The 21,040-nt window shown below is 37.5% G+C and overlaps 1 protein-coding gene across 3 annotated transcripts in view; it reads right to left on the bottom strand.

Moving 5' to 3' along the window:
- Gria3 (glutamate ionotropic receptor AMPA type subunit 3) overlaps positions 1-21,040 on the bottom strand; it is a 282,023-nt gene that overhangs the window by 91,167 nt on the left and 169,816 nt on the right. For all 3 annotated transcript variants that reach the window (XR_010046642.1, XM_003465594.5, XM_063246354.1), the window contains exons 5-6: positions 16,888-16,941; positions 1,000-1,161 (exon numbers count right to left, since the gene is read on the bottom strand). Coding sequence is in view for 2 of the 3 variants with exons in the window: in XM_003465594.5 (XP_003465642.2) it covers positions 1,000-1,161; positions 16,888-16,941 (216 nt within the window). In the remaining variant the exon portion in view is untranslated. The remainder of the gene's footprint in view (positions 1-999; positions 1,162-16,887; positions 16,942-21,040) is intronic.

Here is a 21,040-nt window from a genome sequence, read left to right as displayed (position 1 = left end):
AAGTACAGTCTCACAATGTGACTCATTTAGGGTAGACCTGCATAGATAGTATAGAATGTATCTCCTTTGTGGTCTGTGTTCCCTACATTTTTTATCTTTTCTATTCTTGCCAGGAAGGAAGGATGTGAAGTCAAGTATCTTGAAACCATGAGAAAAGGGAACTTTCCTTTCTTAGGAGAGAGTTTGACTCTATTTGATCCTTCATCTTGTATAATAGCCATGGTTCATACTTTTATTGTAGCAAGAAGGAAGAATTTAAAGTCAATTGTTTCACGCTTGAATCGATGCACTGAGGGAACAAGTTACTTAAAAATACATTTGAAGGATCCTTTGTGTAACATGAATAATTTCTCTCTAATTTATCTGTTTTAATTCTTAAGTTTTAAATAATAGAATTTCTAGCCATAGGGAAGCATGCATGAAAAATGTGCCCTGTAAACATGACTTTCTGTTTTTAATATTCTTATCTTGATTTTGTGAAAATGAGCAACTTAGGTAATCTAATTATTTTAAAGATATTTTGCAGCAGGCAGGAAAGCATTTCTGATACATATATATTTATATTTATATATATCACATATTCTGTATTAGAGCTTAATTCACTTGGGTGTTCTGAGATTCATGGAACTTATTAACACAAAGCAATCACATAAATAATTTAAAATCTAATTTTCTTTTTCAGACTATCAATCTTCCTTACCTATTCCCACTGCCTCCACCCTTTGCCTGGCTCAGGTTCTTTAATACTGTAGATTATTATGAATATATTATAAATGAAATTCATTACAAATTTTAAGTTAACTTATTTCTAAACACTGAATCATCCTGGGGTGTTCAGTTGTCAAATCCAATAGCATCATCTGCAGTCATTTTCATTTAGCATCTTTAAATCGCTTCTGGGGAAAATCTTATGATCACAGGATGACCATTAGTATATACAGGCTATACTAAATGCTTGGAAAAGCCTGTTTGAGGCTTCTACATGCCATGGACCATTACCTTCAGTGGTGCATTCTTGGCTTCAGGGAATTCTCTTTCATCCAGCCTCACCCAGCGCTGTATGAACTGCTGAACCATAGGGTTTTCGTTGTTGACAATCTGGAAACCTGTAATGTTGGCTCCCCCATGCATGACTCTTTCCAGCAAAATGTCGGTAAAACCCTGGAAAGAGATTGAAAGGGAATTATGGCTGTAGGAGATCACGTATTGTTATGCACTGTACTTGTTAAAGTGCTAAGGATGAGACAAAAGTTCATTTCTGAGAATCATTTATTAGCAATCAAAAAAGCCTTGGGGATGGAATAAATATGCATTCTTCCATTTTAGTGCTTGGGGCTTTATTTAGTGTAGCTACTGCATGGTCAAACGTTAAGTGTCTACTTCAAGCAAATATTTTTGTTTCATTTACTTATATATTCAGTCCTCATTGCATACAAGTGTAATGCTTTGTGTAACTGAAAATGTTGAACAATTTGACCCTAATGAAGGCTATAAAAATCTCTTCAGCTTAACATACCAAACACAGCAGATCACATCATATTACAGTGATGAAAACTTTAGACGCTTGTGCCTCAGAACAATGCCAATGAGCAAAACTGACAGCTTGGTTGTATATAATGGTACAAACCCCAGGGAATGTCTCACATGTGTCCATAAATGAGTCTTGACATCTGCATAACATCTCCTATTTTCTTCTTAACTTGTTCTGGTTACCATCTGGTGTCTTGGCCACCTAAGTCTCTTGAAGTAGTCTCCCCAGTGTTCACACCTAAGCCATCTCCACCTGGGTACCACTGGCTCCAGTGGGTATTGCTGTCTCCTGGGACACCTAATCCAGGAATTGCTGCTACTTTGGTTGGATATTTGTCTCTTTCTCATTGCTGCAAATGTATTAGAATCCTCAATGGGCTGAAGCCAGCTTGCTTGCTTGCTTGCTTGCTTTCTTTCTTTCTTTCTTTCTTTCTTTCTTTCTTTCTTTCTTTCTTCTCTTTCTACCTTTGTCTGAGACAAGATCTTGCTATGCAGTTCAGCCTGGCCTTGAGCTCACTTTGTAACCCAGGCTGGTCTCAAATTTGTAAAAATCCTCTTGCCTTAGCCTCCTGAGTGCAGGGATTACAGGTGTGTGCCACCATGCTCAGCCTTGAAGCCCGATTTCTGTTTATACAGAAATGAGAATTCTTCCTCCTTTGTTTAGATTTTAGATTCCCCTTACTATTTTTATATAAAAACTTCAAATATAAGTAAAATTGGAAAGAAATGTGCATGAACACATGTTGGGAGTCAGTGAGCTAGTGATTGTTCACACATGTGAGCTGAAAGCACAAGTAATAGAACAAGAGTTCCCCAAGGGCACGGAGCACCTGAGAAATGCCTTAAGGGTATGGAGTGCTGGAGGTGAGCAGGTGTTGCAGCCCAGGGAACACGGCGGGGGGGGGGATGGGGGTATGGGTAGGGGTGCACTGGGTGGGGTGGGGTGGTGGTCAGAAGTGAGCTAGTTAAACCAAGGGGCATGATATGACATGTGTATAAATAAATGCTTTGCGGGGGCTGAGCAGTCTCTTCCTCCCATCTGGAGACGGGCTCCATCTGACCCCAGATTTCTGCCTCTAACTTTGTTTTCTTCATCCTCTTGTCTGCCCCCCCCCCCCATTAGCTGTGGTGGCCACTGACAAACACTGTTATGGCTTGTATCTAGATGTTCCTGCACAGCTCCATGTGGTCATAGATGGGCTTTTTGGAGGTGGCTGGATCTACAGTGTGTAACTGTGGGATTAAGGATGTGACGCTGGGATTGATTCATGGTGTGATGCTAGGATTAAGGTGCCTCACCTTAGGGGTGAGTGCTGCCCACCCTCAGGGCTAGCAGTCTGGGCAGAATCCTAGAGACTGGAAGAGGGCCACTGGTGTTGCTTGTGGCTGCTGATGCTACTTTGCCGCTTTGCTGCCCTCTGCCTGCCATGGGCTGTTTCTCCTCTGTGATGCCCCCTGTCATGCCACCCGGCCTCGGAGCCAGCCAGCTATGCACTGCACCCTCGGCAAACTCTTGAGTTTCAAAAGAATTTTCCTCCATTAGCTTTGGGTGTCAGGTGTTTTGCTTCGGCAGTGAGAAAAGTAACTAAGAGAAACACCTGCATAGTCATTACTCAGATTCTGCTATAAGATTTTGCTAGCAATCCACCATACAATTTTGATTTTGAAGCACACAGAAGTATACTTTATCCCAAACAACTTCAACATGTGTACCACTAACTATAGTTTAATGTTTGTGTGGTTCTTTTTTTTCTTTTTGAAGTAAAATTTATATCCAATGAAACACAAACATTTTAAATCAACCACTCCAAGAATTCTGATAATTGTGTATACCTGTATTTTCCAAATCTCTATCAATTGTTTAAATTTTTTGTATTCTAAAATATGTTATTGAAGCACAATGATCATACAAAAGACTGTGAATATCTGTAAGTGAATAATTTTACGATTATTTACAAACTGCACAGGTGAATGTAAAATTATTCACTTACAGATATTCACAGTCTTTTGTATGATCATTGTGCTTCAATAACATATTTTAGAATACAAAAAATTTAAACAATTGATAGAGATTTGGAAAATACAGGTATACACAATTATCAGAATTCTTTTGTGTCTCTCCCGTAACCACCTCCCGCTGCATGTTTAACTTCACATTTCATTAATATGAATAAGAAGACAGTCTTAGAAAATATTTCAAGAAAACAGATTTTTCAGTTATTATTTATAACACCTCTTCCTCTCATAAATAGCTTATGACTCAAAGGAGATTGATCAAGGAGCAAAATAGTTTGATTTGCACCACTGAAAATCACTCCTTTATCTGATAACTACAAAGTGTTTAAAAAGTAAGTGTTAATTTGTTATAACTAGTTTTCTTTCAATGACTACTTCATAAGAGAAACTAAGACCCAGTTTATTTCTCCCATTAGCTACCACTGCCCTAAAATATGCTGAGAAGGTAGTTTATGTAAATAAAAGTCTAGTAGACAGAAATACTGGATCTTAACCCTGTTACTCAGGTACTCACTCTACAGGCATAAAAACAAATAAAAATTGAATTTTAATTCGTTAATTCATTTACTGTATCAAAACATATTTGGTGGTAAACAAATATTACACAAGAAAATTAATCAGTTCCTTTTTGTCTGATGTTATGGGTGAAAGGTAGGTTTTCTGGTGCTTGACCTGACTATAAAAATCTGGGATGAAAAACGAAAACCAGAACTTTGTTCCTTAAGGAAGAAGGTCTGAAAAATGCTTCTGTCACTATCTTGGTCCCTGAGGTCAATGATGACAAGAGGCACTACATTAGCAGTATTTCTCACTTTGCTAAGAATCACACTTCTGTTTGCTTACAACTCCTAATAAGTTCAAATGAAAATAGAACTGATGAAAAGGAAAGCAGGAGAATGGCTTTCAGAACTCTCACTTCAACCATAAGACCTAGGAGCCAGATTTTCCCTCAGTCATCTTCACTGTCTTCCAGGAAGCTTCTCCCCATTATATCAACATGACATATTCCTACTTGGTTTTTTCTTCTTCAATTAACAGTAAACATATTGTACTTGAAACACTTTTGTAGTCATACTTATCGCTCCATCACACGTCAACCGTAACACTGAGAATCTAGAAGTTTCTCAGTCATTTTGTGTTCTATGATATTCTTACCAATGAGTGCCAACACATCTGAGGCCAGAAGAAACTTGGAGGTGCTTACAGTATGATATGTGCCCACATCCACACAACAGATAGATCCCTTCAACCTGATTTGCTGGCTAGCAAGACCTTCACACCACCAGCTTTTACAGAGTAACTTGAAAGCTTATCAGGAAATTTGGGCACTGACACAAGACTGTGAACATGAAAACTGTACACTAAGAGATAGAGGTAGAAGTAGGATCAGAAGGCTAGAAGCTCTTTTCTTTTAGCAGCAAATTGTCTCCTTTCATCTCCCAAATACCACCTCAGTTCTGCTCTCTTCATGTTGTGAATGGGGGCTATATTAGTGTTTTCCACCCAAATCTCACTTAACCTTCTGTAAAGACAATAATGCAGTAGAAATGTCCATGGAACATATGCAGAATATAAAGGAAAATAAAAGTGTTAAGACCAGTGATAGGGATCTTACTATGAGTAGCAATTGACCTGTTCCTGATTCCTATTCACTTATAACCCTCATTATATTAAGACATTTACTTTACTCATAATTCTTGTTAAATTTTTCTTTTTGAATTGACAACACATCAACATCAAATTTGGATAAGTACCAAGTATCTCTAAAAAGCTACAAAAAACCTAGTCTAACACAAATAGCCACCAAACATATAATTTAGGTAAATAGATGAGTAGAGAAAAATCTAGGAGGAACTCAGGAGAAAGTTGCTAGTTGAAGGGCAGAAACTACCAGGCTGTTAATCTTCTGGAAGGAAGTCTATCTTTATTCCACTATTTTAAAATATGTTTTGTGTCTTTCACTGATTAGCTAGATACTATTGTGATCACGGACAAGCACAGCCTATGACATTTTGAAATTACCAATTTCCCAAACTAATATAACTATAGTGTGTTGCAAAAACTAATACAAGTTGAAAAACAAGAAGAAAAAGGTTCTTGAAGCCTGACTACTCCCAAAGCCTCAACTAAACTGCTAATTCAACAAAACTACTGCCACACTTTCAATAGGCAGTGATGACACGAGATAGTTGGGGGAGGACTAGTGAATGGAAGTCATAGCTGTATTAAAAGAGAGACTTTTTCACAGAAGTAGCCTGTTCTTGGCTTTCCTCCTTTCCTTTTATTTTAACTCATTTTTTTGTTTACAACCTCTTGGTAGATTTCCTTTTTCAAGTTTTTCATCTACAGTCCTGGCATTTTGAAAACTGAGGACAGATCCTATAAAATCAGCATTATGGTATTAAGCCAAAGATCTGAACATCATACATCTAGTAAGTAGAGAAGGGGAAGGGGGAACGAGAGAGCGTAGTGGGACGGGGACTATTGTAAGTTAGTGGTTCTTGGCCCATTTTTCCTTTACTTTTGATCTTTACTTTTGAAGTTTGCCACCCAAAGTGTTCACTTTTGGGAATTTTGATCCCATCTTTTCTAAAGCCTACAAAAAGTTAAGTAACCAAATTATCAAATCAGCACCAATTTCTAGCAGGACAAGGTTAAAGAGCCTGGAGATGGCTAGCATAAAAAAAAATCTCTGGTTAATTGGTAAGAACTTCATAGCCCCTGGCCAATGTTTTTCTCTCTCATATATCTTCGAAAAGTGTAACTACAATTCTTCTCTTTTGAGAAATCGAAATCTTTCACTGCCCTGAAGCCTTTATAAAATTGCCCACATAGATTTTCATCGTTCCCAAATCATTGGATAAGAATGGAAAAGGGAAAAGGGTGGGGTGAGATGTTGGAGACCACTATGAAGAGCTCTGAGCAGGATTTAAATTTTACTAATTGGCTTTCTGTGTTTATCTGTGAGTCTGTCCTAGGCCTAGGCCCCTTGCCTGGCGATGGGAGCTGATTCATAGTAAGTGAACCTCTATGAATCACTGGTCCTGGGGAAGGCCTTTAGTGGCTTGTGAGGCCAGAGATACCGCAAAGGGCAAGATGAGGCCACAGCTGTGGACACTCTGGCTCCAACCCCAATTAACAAGATAGCAGACTGAGGCTGCAGAAATTACTCTCACAGTGTCACTTCTGCCATGTCTTCATGATAACATGGTTCTCCTAAAACGACATGAGTCATTACTTGGAGGCATCCTTGAAGTGACTTCCAAGGTCCTGATAATTGCCTGTGCTTTCCTCAGTTTCCCCGCCCCTTGTTGTTGGACTTCATAAATAAAGTAGGATGTCCAGAGAAGCTTTTGTCTTAGCCTTCGGAGTTGCGAGCTTAATTAAAGGGTTTGACCCTCCTGGAGCCCTAAAAATCATACAATTTGTCTCTTTTTATTTAACCTCCACCGTACATTCGTTTGGGAGATTGGGGATCTAGGTCAGGACCCTATAGTGAGATATAGAGACATATTTTAGGAGAGAGATTCTGATCAATCTGATCCTTGACCTTCATGGTATCGTGCTTCTTGGCTCCTGAGTTACCATTTTCTTCTTTCCGAGGGTCACCAGCAATTAGTGATGACCATCCATAATCCTCTATGTGGGGAATTTAGAGTCCTTTCGTCAAACATGTGTAAAACTCTAATGAAGCAAGGTTAGGCTTTCAGTTCTAGCTCCCAGCATGTAAAAGAGGAAAGTGATGGAATTGCAAATGGTAAAGAACAATCGAAGAGGCGACATTCTACCTGTCTGTGTGCTAGCTGTCAAATTATTTTCCATAGACAGCTACTTTAGATTACACATTTGAAACTGCTCACTGGTGCCTCTTTATAGTGCAACCTTTTCAGAATGTCGCATTCTCATCCTGTACCCCTGGATAGAAAAAACCGTGAGTAGGGCATTACTCCCTCATCCAATCAGCTATTGCCATTCCTATGAGGCAACCTCATCTCGGACATACTCCAACTATTGCCTCTCAGGTTTCCGTGATCTGTTATTTTCTGCTCTTCTGGCCCCATCTTCATTTCCTTCAGCAGACATCATGCCCCTCACCACATCATATCATTTTAAATTTTGTTTTCATCTGTTCTCATCACCTAGAAAGGACCCCAATTTTATCACCTAGTCTAGACATTTGTATTGAAATTTAATTCTTCAAGCACTTTTGCTTTTTCTTTATTGTTAATACTAATGTTGACAAAGCATAATTTTATGCTTTTATGAGGTACTCTGTGATGTTTTGATAATGTATGCAATGTAGCAAGACTAAATCAAGTGAATTAAAATATCTATAAAATCATCATTTCTATGGTAAGCCATTTGTAATTTACTTTCTTTCAAATATACAATATGTTATTATTGACTATGGTCACTTTGTTGTTCAGTGGATCTCAAAATCTACTTTTGTTTTTTATCTGAAAAGTTGTACCCTTTAGTCAACAGCTTCCCAATCCCTCCCTTCTCACCTTCCCGAGCCTCTGCTCATCATCATCCTACTCTTCACTTCTATTAGTTCTACTTTTTTGGATTCCATCTTTAAGTAAAATCACACAGTATTTTTTGTTCTGTCCCTGGCTTTTAACACTTCACATAATGCCTTCCAGATTCTTCTACACTATCACAAATGATAGAATTTTCCACCTTTTAAAGGCTGAATATTCATGCACCACACTTTCTTTATCTATTTGACAATGGATGAACATTTAGATCAACTCCATATTTGTTGATTATGAATAAGGATACAATGAATGTGGATTACAGATATTCATTCATGCCTTTACATGCCTTATATGCAATAAATATACGTGTATACTCTACAATGTCATTTTTAAGTGACTCTAAGTTCCCAAGCTCCCTGTGGTGCTAAGTGGAATTTCTGTTAAGTCCATTTTATTGTTTCACAGGGATGTTAATAATCAGAAGTGATAATTAGATACTCAACGACTTTTTAGTGCTAAGTATAAAGTTATCAAATTGTAATGCTATTTGAATTTCACCAGTTTTCCTTTGTTGAAAGTAATGATTTTATTTGTGAATTGACACAGTAGTATTTTTTTAGAAATATCAGTATAATTTGATGGTGCTTCCCTTGAGAGGGAAATTACTCATTTGTATTTGTAAGTTCTGCTGTATTTCATCAATTGTATCACTTCCTAATCACATTACATCTGTTTGTGACAGCACGCTGTTTCCTACCTCTGAACACAGTGGTATAAAATCAACCATGACCTTTGTGCCTGACCACTTTCTGCAGGGCCTTGTGAGGTTTCCTTTAGTTAATTCTCCAAGGTCATCTTTCACTCAGCTGGTGATTAAACTGGCCTTCAAACAGACCATTTCTGTTCTGAGACTAGCCAGACAGCCTTCAAAAGATTCAAATGACTTTGTTATTATCTCACTGTAATTCATTTTCCTACAGACACCATGGATAGTTGAGAGTTTGAAATAAATTTATTCAGGGGTCACTTTTGGAGCACTTATTTTCAAGATATTATGTGAAGATTTCTTTCATACAGTACTATTTTTAGGGTACATTTTATACATATTGGAAAGCTGAGACAAAATAAGTTGGATTTTTATTGAATTTATGATAGACACTGAGGGAAAAATGGAAAAGGTGGTCTGCCTACAGGGAAGATAAAAGCAGTCGAATGAGGGTTGAAAGGCTGCCAGGAAACTGTCTATCATACAGTTTGGATGAAGGTTCGCCTTGCTTTTGGTAATACTTGAATTGCTCATCTGGTGATGCTTCAATACAGAAATGCACAGTAATTGTGGTGATTCAAGTGACCAAGTTGTTAATGAAAGATATAACTCTTTTCCTAGAAAGCAGGTCCATCTTCCAGGGAAGTTTTAATATAAAGAGTAGAAGATTATACCATATAAATTTGCACTGGATTACTATTTGCTTTTTCACTAACTGTTGTGTTCCCAATCTAATCAACACATATACTTGGAAATATTCTAAATCTATTGGTACAATGTGAGCTATATCAGACTTTGTCACTGCCTTGCCACTTTAGTCTATTGGAAGTCGTTTGTATGAACAAGTAAATAACTACAATCTAATATAAGTGCTATTAGTGGGGTCATATTCATGCCTTTCTTTTTAACTAGCAGCTTTATTGAGATACAATTTATATACTATAAAATTCATTAGTTTGACATTGCTCCTTTAAAAGTATCAGTTAGATCATGTTGCTATTTTTCTTGAAACTCTTCTGTTGAAAAACTAAAACTCCTATCTCTCATTTTATTCTACAAAATATCAAGTTTTTTTTCTGCCTCAAGCGTCAAGGCATATATTTTTCTCAATGTGTGAAGCTTCCCTGATCCTTCCTGTATTTTATCTTTTTGATCATTGTTTGGAAGTCACCTTTTTCCAAAAGACCTACTGTGGCCAAATTATTCAAACTGTTGTCTCCCCACACTCTGCCTTTTTTTTGTTCCTTGTTTATCTCCTTGCCAACTATCAGACATTTTGCAAGCCTGGTTTTGTCAATATGATTGTCAATTCCTCAAGGACACTATCCTTTGTCTTCGTTGCATTGGAGTGAATAAGATTTTGGGCAACCAAATGAAATAGAAGTGAAAAACTCTAAATATCTTTAGACCAGTGCCATTCAAATAAGTGCAGACTGCTGTGGGTTCACTGTTACCAGTCTGAGATGAGATAAAGAAGGAAATTGAGAGTCTTTATCAACTTGAATAGCAGCTTGGCAAGGTAATATTAAAGCTGTTGGATGTAATCCTAAAGGATTGGACTTATATTTTATGTGTCTTATTTTGTTTATTTCATTTTTAAGTAATTTATTTTCATTGCATTTTTATTGGTCCATGAAGATTTGGGGAAAAGAAAGTGATTAATCATCACAAATACTTTTCAGCAATATTTTAGAGGACATGATATACGAGCCTGAGGGAGAAGACTGAATTCTTTCAACTAATCTTGTTAAAACATTGGGTAGGAGGTGATCTTTCCTTGTTAATTCCAGGAAAGGAGGAAGAGAGGGAGGCAGGGAGGGAGGGAGAGAGAGAGAGAGAGAGAGAGAGAGAGAGAGAGAGAGAGAGAAGACATGGAGGGAGAGAAGAGGAAAGCAACATTCTGCTATACTGCAGGCATTTGAGGAAAGGGAGAATGAGTGTCTCACAACTGGCTGCCTTAAGCTGACAAATGCTGTGGCAATTTAAATGTATGGTGAGAAGCTGGCCTCCAGCCCAATCCCTACTCCTCAGCCCCTTGGTATTTTGAGGTACCCAATCTCCATTTGAAGACAAAACTGAATGCTGAGCCACCAGAGAGATCCTGTACCCAGGGGGTTGATTGGGCTCCATGGTTCTTTGGCCCAGTGGGACTTCTTCCATCCAAGCCCACCTCCCTTGCTTGCAATGCCAGGCTCCAGCACAAGGAGGTCTGTGTTTTACATGCCATCTGCTGACGTGTCAGTGATCACAACATGTGGCTTTGAGCATTAGAATTTTTATTTAGAACACTGAAAATGTGAGAACAAAGGAAGGGAAAGGAAGACCTGCAAGAAGAAGGGAGCAGAAGGGGATAATTGTTATTGGCAAGTGAAGCAGCATGACTCAACCTCATTTGAATTTGCTTTCTCTCTAAACAAAGCAGCCCTTCTTGGTTTCAGGTACATTCTGGGATGCAGGTAAACTGCTGAGTTCATTTCTTCAAGCTCGGGCTACTCAAGGCTGCCTCTTTGGGTTTTACTTTATGAGCAATATTTTGTCTTACTAAAATAAAAAAATAGGTGCCATCTTGTACTTCTTAATTATTTCCTGCCACACTAACAATAGGAATGAGGTGAGCAAGGAGAGAAAAAGAAAAGAGAGCAAGAAAAAGAAGGTAGGTGTGTGTGTATGTATGTGTTAGAGACAGAGACAGAGGTACACACACACAAAAACAGAGAGAGGATAGTAGGAGAGAGGAGAGGACAGCAGAGGAGAGGAGAGAAGAGGAGGAAAGGGAAGGAAAAGGAGGGGAAAGGAAGGGAAGGGAAGGGGAGACTGGAGGGGAGGAGATGCGAGGAGAGGAGAGGAGAGGAGAGGGGAGGAGAGGAGAGAAGAGATGGTAGCAATAGAAAAGAAAAAAATGATGGAAATGTAACGTGTGCCTGGAAAGATTCAGTACATTTCATATTGGTCAGGTTTCACTCAGGTGAAGGTTTCAATTCCAGATTCACAAAGCTATCCTTGTTTTTAAAATCCTTTTATCTCTGATTGCTCTCATAGATTTATAGCTTGTGTTTCATTCATTTGCATTTGTGTCTTTGCACATGATCATATGTAACCTTTGTGGGGCCATCCTTCAGTCTCACTGAGATGCTCTGGTACAAAAGGAGACAGAGCAAAGTGCTATACGAACGCTAACTATCCACAGCTCGGCAGTGGATTCTCTGACACTTTGGGCAAGTTAGGCACCTTTTCAGAGCCCACGTCTTGATCTGTGTGTGGCTTGGAGAGGTGGTAGTTCAAATGAGAAACATAAAGAAAACAGCTAGTCCAGCATGGAAGAGTCTGATATACATTAACTTCTTTCACTTTTCCCCTGAAGCACAAGGACCTGTTTCATTGTCTGCTTCTGTGCTCTTTGCAGCTAGCAGCCAACATAACTTCTATTGGCAGGACCAATAAGTATCCTAACTGTGAGACCAGACTCCATGTAGGCAGGTAAACTGTCAGGTCTTCTAAAGCAGGGGTTACTTGGTACAGTACAAAATAAGCCCTGCTATCACCCAGGCACCTCATCTGCTTCATTTTCTATGTCTTTTTCTTTTGTGGGAAGGGCTACCAAATACCTGTTGTTGAAACACCTTAACCCAGATACAATTCACCTTTGTCAACCACTAGATTACTTTGAGCTTTCAGATTCTCATTTCTCTTTAGAACTTGGCTAAGAGCATTCACATTCTTCTTACGTTTTGCCTATTTGGACTGATTTTAGAGCTTTAGTTTGCCTCATGACTTTCAATCCATGAAGGATAACAGGACTCTGGTTTCACTGCCCGATTTGGGCCCTCAGCATTCACTTAGCTGCTATATTTTACACTATCACTCCTGGGCTATCCTTGTCCAAAATGATTTCCAAGAAGGAAGACATATAGAGCTACAAGTGCCCTTAGAGGGTTTTCCAAATTTTAGTCACTAGTATGCCACCTTTGAATGTTTATTCTATTTCATTTTATTTTTACTTTTTTGAGACAAGATCTCTCTATGTGGTTCAAGCTGGCTTTGAACTTGCTATGTAGCCCAGGCTGCCCTTGAACACATGACAATCCTCCTACCTCAGCCTCCTAAGTATTGGGACTACAGGAGGAGTGGACCACTATGCTTGGCCCACCTTTCCAGTTTTAATTTGGTATTTAAGTGGGCTATCTGAATTGTAATTAATATTAATCTTTACATAGACTCTTTAAATCGTACTTTAGCTTCATTGTAAATATTGGTATCTATAAACTTATCTATTGAATGATATCTATAAAGTCACAGAATCGGTGGGATATACATTCTAGTACATATTTAATGTAAATTTAAAACTGACAAGTTAGAAAACTTTTCTGTGTACTACCTACCATCAACTGATGCAAAAATAGAACATTTTGGGAAGGAGTGATCTGATCTAACTTTCCATTTTACAAATTAGGAAACAGGTCCATAGAGGTTTGGCTTCCCAGAAGGCTAGTTAAATTAAGTTTTGTGGTTCAAAGCTGTGTCCTAGCTTCTAGTCTTGGTGTTTTTTCATTGCATCACACTACCTCCCTCGTTTTCCATCTATTCTTAATTTTAGTCTAGGGGGGTTTTTGCAATGGAGGCATTTGGGGAGAAGGAGAACACAATGGTTACTTCTTAGACTGCAGTAGAAAAACTGCCTTGGAGTCCTAGAACAGAAAACAACACTTAATAATGGAACAACTCCCTAAAAACGACATCATCATCAGATACAGAATTTGTAAGACACTCACTTGCTCTTATGGGTTGTCCTCTTCTGACCTGAGCAGATCATATCTCTGACCTGTGTTTCTGGTAGAATCTTTGTTTTTTTTTCTAGGAATTTTAGCAAATTAAAGTTTTCTGCAGTTTATTGTCCATTCTGATATGTACACTCTGACCTGTGAAAAACTTTTATTGAAGCATTCATGTAACATTCCACTCTTGCTTTAAGGTGACTACTAGAAAAGGCTTTTAAATGCACATAGAAGTCTTTGCCAGATAGGTGGAGCTCAACATTAAAGACCACACTTGGAGTTTTTGTGCAGGTGATTCCAGGAAGTTTAGTTAGGCAGAGTGAATGTTCTTGAATTTCATTTGTGGAAGAAAGGAGTGGTTATGTAGTGTTGTAACACCAAGATTCACATTAGAATACATATATATATGTATATCCTCAGTTTTTACCCAGCTGGCTCATCTTGAAAGGCCAGATGGCTCATCGTCTTAGCTTCACATCCCTTTTTTGACCATCCGAATGACTTTTAAATAGTTTTAGTTTACTCTGAATTTGTATGTCTTTGCTGGAGGTGTTTGGGAGTATTTTTATCTACTTACAAAAGTCTGGAAACCGTGACAAGGATAGTCTATCCCATTATTATTATCAGAGATGAGCAGTGGTTCCTATCTCTGTTGCCCAAATGCAGTTTGATACAGTATACAGGGACTTATGGAAACACATGGCTGAGTTCAGATGAAAAGAAGGTCACTAAAGGAAGAGAAGCATGATAAATGAGTTTATGTTTTCACTCCTCAGGCTGACATGATGCTATACATTTACTTTCTTTTTGAAGGAGCAGATTCTACTTGTTCATGTTAGTACGCATTCCCCTAAGGTCTCATCATTCTGAATTATGTGTTCTGGATTCAGATTGCCACTCTTTCCCCCAACCTTTTTCCTAGCAATTCTCCTTTGCAATTCCATCACTCTGCAGACTGTCTTTTCTGTCAGTTCTGGATCTCAAAATTGAAATTGAAGCTCAGCTGAGGGATTTTCTCTGGAATATGGAGGCCAAGTTGAAATTCCAGAATGAGAAAAGTCTTTGTAGATTGTCTGGTCGTTTTTAAGCCAGCTGAGACAATCATTGATATGCGTGACTGAGACCTCTCTTTCAGATACCTCGAGAAGTTAAGATAGCTGACAACCTCCAGATTCTTCAGGATCTATCTCAACTTTCAAAAAGAAAGATGTACTTCCTGAGCAGCTGAGAAAAGTGGATATGTAATGGTTTGCCACTGGAGACAGCATAGGGGTCCTTTATGTACTGTCTTTACATTGGAACTCCCAACTGTGAAGACAAAGCCTTTCTGAGATCTACACAACAGTCTGAAGATCTTTCTACCCAACTTCTTTCCTTTCCCTCTTGTTCTGTAGGATCAGATGTGTATTGTGCTCATGTCTCTCTCACTTGTCTTTCATAAGTATTACTCCTAATAAATGTCTCGAACAGCTATTTCTGTCTTGGCACATACTTCTAAAGGACCTACACAACTCATCAATAATCTTTACTATTCCCACGTCTACATCCATAGTGTCCATGGAGGTTGTTACTTATTCAAGATACCATTTCTAGCTAGCATCAAGTTTAGTAAAATAACTGAAACATTCCAACATCCAGTTCAGTGTTCTTTCCCAAACTCCAGTTAATTACATACAATCACTACCACGTTTTGCAGAAGTATGCAGAAAAACAGGTTTGGGTATATCTTTTCATCACTCACACTATTGTTTACTTCATTAAAATATGTTTCATTATTGTTGAATCTCTAGCTGTGTATGAGGTAATAATATCTATAAACTTTTGACTTTGATATATTAGTTTAATAGCTTTTGAATATATGTTAAAGAAATATATTACAATTGGAATAAGTTTGTGGGGATATTACTTAATGTCACCTCATGTACTGTCTATAATAGGTCAACCACACATTTTGAAACCCTGTGACTATGCTATACATACTTTGCTGCTTTCTAGGATACATAAAGGGGAAGGAAGATGGAGGAAGAAAAAGTGAAGAGAGCCTATGTATTGGTGAGGAAAGAATAACAAAAAGTCATAAATAACAGCCTCGGGTGCCTTTGTTATGACATTCATATTTCCTGCCCAGCCCTGGTCTAGCCTCCACTGACTCAAAAATATCCTTTATCAGCTGCCTAAAACCAAACTGAATATATTCAGATGTGAATTAAGAATCAAGATTTCTCCTGCAAAAGGAATTCATTCATTTATCCCCGAAATGGACTGAAGTGCTCCACTTTGAATAAATTGTTGGAGAAATAATTTGAAAGCAGTGGCTCTAATTCTCATCTTATAGTGTTTGAATATACATACTTTCTAAGAAAGAGATTTAAGTAACATTTCCTTTCTCATTTAAATTTTTCATTATTAGAACAAAATAAGGTATTTTCTTTAATTTAAAAAAAACTAAGGCTATAATTACAGTAATCTTTCACCTTTGTTGCTATTCTTTTGGCTTAAGAGCATTATAATGAACATGATTCTGTTGTGCTAATGAAACAAAATTGAGGTTAGAACTCATATTATGTAAGAATATAATAGATTCTTAGAATTACAGTGAAAATTTATTATTTCCCTTTCATTCTATGAAGTCAGTATTATTTAGGACCTCTGCCAAATAGATATTACTAATTTGGAAGCCATTTTGTTAATTCCTAAACAAATTATTCTTTCAGATAAAGAAGAGGTAGAAAATAACTTTAATGAAACATTAGCTTTTAGAACATCACAAATTTTAAAGACACAAGGAATTTCAAAGTAAATATCCAAGTTGGGTTTTATGTAGGTAGGAACGCACTTTTACACCTTGACAAGGTCACTTAATGTACCTTGTTGAAACACATTCTGGCATCTGGTTTTGGAAAGATTTGGCAGTGATCTCCTTCTAAAAGGACAAACCAGGCAATGATGTGCACATCCACTTGTATCAGTTGAGCAGGAATCCGTTTTCTGTGTTGTTTGTTCCTTGGTTCATATTTCAGACCCAATTAAAACAGTTTAAATTTCAAATGCAAATTGAATCTAACAATAATAAAATGAGGAATCATATCAAATTATTTTAAGGAAAGGAATGAGCATAGTTTCACAGCTAAAACAAAGGCAACATAATTGAAGATAAGGCTATTACATACAGGTTTTGATATTTACTAAACTCATTTTTCCAGGCTTCCAGAACAAAATATTAAGTACTTCATGTATTTCCTTTTTTGGATGATTACAGGCAACAAAACCAAAACAAAATATATTGTATATTGCCTAGGGACAGTAAACTGCTTGTTCTTACCAGGTTAGCAAGCATGTAGTGATAACCTCTTGAATGTTTCCCCAGGATCACAACCTAGAGAAAGAAATGAGAAATATTGCTTATTCAAGAAGGGCATTTTCAATTGCACAATCAGCAGGATGACTAGAACAAATGCTTTTAAAGGATCAGCCGAGTATGTGGTCTTTCATATGCAGTAAAATCACAGTTAATTGGACCATGTCTCTTTTGTTGTATTTTGCTTTCAGCTAGATAAAACAGGAAGAATTGCTAATATCAAAGTTAGAATGTCAAAACAGAGAAGGGGGATCTCTACACTTCCAGGTCAGTAGCATTGCTGTCACTTAAAATAGATGGCAAATGCAATGAAGCTGATGATCCCCCGCCCATGAACTGGATTTCTGTACTCATCTGTTGAGATGGAAAATGAGCTGAACTTTGCATACAAGTCAGAAAATAGAATATACAGTACCTTTTTTGTTATCTGAAATGCTTAGGGAATAGGACACTCAAAGAATGGGGTTAATGGGATTTTTAGGTTAACTGAGGTTGCTTTTTCTTATTGAAAACTTTTCTAAAATGCTTGTCTTCCTTTTCCTGCCTTAATATGAAAGACATGATCATCTGCACATCTTTTGAACAATGCCTTTAGGCAGTCAGGGGGGTTTCCCTCAGGGGACATTTGAGGATGCTTGGTAGTCACAACAGAGATGAGTGTTACTAGTGTCTAATGGGTAGAAGCCAGGGATGCTGTTAGATCTCCTCCAATGTTCAGAATAGTTTCTCCAACTCGAATGATCTAGCCAAATGTCACTGGTGGCAAGACTCAGAAACCATTCCTCAGGTTCACCATTCTTGTCATAATTTTCATGCGTATCACTGCATTATTACTAAGACTTACAGTTTTCAAAGTGCATTCATATCATCTTAAAATAGGTACATGGGCTGAGTATTTTGCAACCAAATGCATTGGTTGAAAGTTTTCAACTGAGTAGCTGAGATAGGCTCTTGACTTGTAACAAAGTATAGTATGAACTCTGGTTAATTAAAGATTTCATAAAATATTTGATTGATTGAGTTAGTATAGATATTAACTATATGCAAAGTACTATTCTGGCTGCAGGTGGTAGAAACAAAGAGGGGAATATGATAGGGGTTAAAAGGACCATGAACCATGTTTTATGCTGACTTGAAGCTAATAAAAATTTAATGTCTTTCTTTAAGAAAAATAAGACAAAATTATGAATATAGTATTTGAAATAAGGCATTGAGAAGAAGTCATGAAAGTAAGGCGTCATTAGTCCCTATCATGATAAATTCCTCACTGGGTGCACTGGATGCAGCTGATAAAGGATTTAAAAACAATTTGGAAAAACATTAGACATTACACATAGCAAACCAGAATTATAAAAGAAAGGCTATAATAAGAATAAATGCAACTTCCCAAATGTGAGCACCTAGTATATTCCAGGCAATGTACTAGGTTCTAAATGTATATTTAACCCTTAGTAAAATTTAATAGCCTCATTTAACATATAGAGAATCCTAAGGGCCTGGGGATATGTCTTAGTGGTAGAATGCTTGCCTAGTATGCACAAGGCCCTCGATTCAATTCTTAGCACCACAATAAAATATTACCAAAATAAAGTTGTATAGGTTTTAATGTGGCTAATGAGGTCAAATAGTCCAGTCTTAAGTTCATTTTAGAAAAGAAATCTTAGCCCAAAGAGTGAATAATTTGCCCAAGGCCTAGGAAGTACTACAGCTCGAATTAGAGCTTAAGTCTTTCTGTCCTCTGTAACTGATACTTTGAACAGTACCATAAAAATCTCACTTGTGGGTTCTGCTTCCATCAATTCAATCAAAAACAGATTGAAAATATTAGAAAAATTGTGTGTGCAGTGAGCATGTATATACTTTTTGTGTGTGCTGAGGATTGAACTCATGACCTCATGCTTGACAGGCAGGCACTTATGCCACTGAGCTAAAACCCCAACCCTATGTACATATTTTTTTCTTGTAATTATTTCCCCAAGCAACACAATAAAATAGCTATTTACATAATGTTTACATTGTGTTAGATATGATAAATAATCAAGAGATGATTTAAAAGGGACAGAAGGATTTGTGTAGGTCATATGCAAATACCATGCTATTTTACATGAGGGACTCAAGCATCTGAAGATTTTGGTAATTACACAATAAGAGACATCCTTGAATCATTGTTCTGCATGGTTTCTAAATACAGATGCAGTCCTCAGCTCATGATGGTTTGGCTTGTGATATTTCAACTTTTGATGTTGTGAAAGCAATAAACATTTAGTAGAAACTGTCCCTTAATGGACATTAACTATAGTTTAACAATAAAGGAATGTAAGCTCAGAAAAATTTTCCACTTTTAATATAGAACCCAATAAACTGCATGAGGTATTTAATACTTTCTTATAATATAGCTTTATGCTTGGTAATTTTGCCCAGCTATATGCCAGTTAAGTGTTGTGAGCTCCTTTAGGCTCAGCTACGATCTTCAGTAGTTTAGCCATATTGAACATAATTTTGATTTATGATATTTTCTGCTGACAATGTATGTGTTAGGATGTAACTTCATCATAGTAGAGAAGCGTCTGTATGTACTAAATGCCAAATGTGAACAACTGCTCTAAGTTCTTGGAGGAGAGGTAAAAGAGATGCTTAAGGTCTGAGATGGACAGGGAAGGCCTCCTGGATTAAGCTGGCTTAGAGAAGTGGAACAATAGATTTGAATATCATGTTTATCATGCGTATTATAAGGATGTGAGAGAGAGAGAGAGAGAGAGAGGGAGAGAGAGAGAGAGACAAAGAGAGACATGAAGATAGAGAACATGATTGAACTGTTTTTGATTAATTTAAAATATGAGCCACATTTCTGACTGATTATTTATGAAGGAAATAAAAGGTTAATGAATGTCTTGAGGAGGCGATTTCTCATGCTGCCATGACACAAAATGAGCTGTTAGGTATCTTCTGGGATGTATTCTTCAGTGTCTGCTTGTGAGAAACATCCTTGCTGATGACATTTGTTAACTTTTGGTGGCAAGTTGGGACCATATATTTGTCGAAGTTTTAATTCACTGACAACCCTCAACATAATAAAACCAAAAGGGTTTTGAGTTCTGCTAGAAAAAAATGAGCAGTATTCCTGAGGACATGTGACAAGATTAGAGAGAACTGAGGAAGGAAGCCCAAAGGGAACCAGCAAGTCTTTCTAACCAGCGGCAGAGCTTAGTGTCCTGGGAGCACAGAAAATGCAAGAGGGAGCAATAGAGAACAGGTGTGCTGTGAAAAGAGCCCGGAAGAGAACCCAGGAGCCCGGCTTTGACACAGTTTTCTGATGGCAAATATCTCCTCTTTCCTGAGCCTCCATTTCCTTATCTACTACAGAAGTGTTTCATTATGTGTATGATACTGTTATTTCTCTGCTGAAGGGATCATTCATCAAGACGTTTTTTTTCTGGTTCAGAAAAATGTCAAGGCATTAGAATACCTGCTTCTACCTATGTCCCAAAATGCTTGCAACAAAATGCCTTATTTAAAGGTAATTGTGTCACATTTCATCCTTTCAAAATGTAGCCTTAAAGGGGAAGCGATGGCAAAGTCATCTAAAGATAACAACATTTAGATGTCACAAAACTGTTGCATCGGAGCCGGTCATTAATTCCTCATCCTTTCTGTCAGTGTTGTCTTTATTCTTATTTAACATACAATTCTTACCAATCTTGGTTTTTTTTAGTTCACAGTAATTAAAGCTGAAAACTAGAAGGGGTATACAGGGAGGCAGGGAGTGATATTAGAAAGAAATACATTAATATCAGAGGAAGTGATAGAATGACTGACAGGAGAAAGGAGGGACAAAATAAAGCAGACAACATAGTACCATGCACTGGATGAACGTGGATGTTTGTTGTGAATGGTTGAGTCATCAAGCTGTGGTTGTTTTCAGTGGTCTCTACTGAAAAATCCAAGGATCTGTATAATGTTTTAGGGATAGTTTCCACCAGAAATGCTCCCCCAGTACTTAATAGGGTGGATTTCAGTTATCTTGAAACCTTACTTATGTTGGGCAGCCATAATCCTACTGATGTGAGCTCACTGTTAAAAATGCCATGTTTTGCTCTTGGTCTTTCCCTTTATAAAA

The sequence above is a fragment of the Cavia porcellus genome, unplaced genomic scaffold (genome assembly GCF_034190915.1).
Source record: "Cavia porcellus strain 051 isolate PalLab524CR breed Dunkin Hartley unplaced genomic scaffold, mCavPor4.1 scaffold_3, whole genome shotgun sequence".
Classification (NCBI taxonomy): domain Eukaryota; kingdom Metazoa; phylum Chordata; class Mammalia; order Rodentia; family Caviidae; genus Cavia; species Cavia porcellus.
This window is presented reverse-complemented; position numbering and strand designations above follow the sequence as displayed.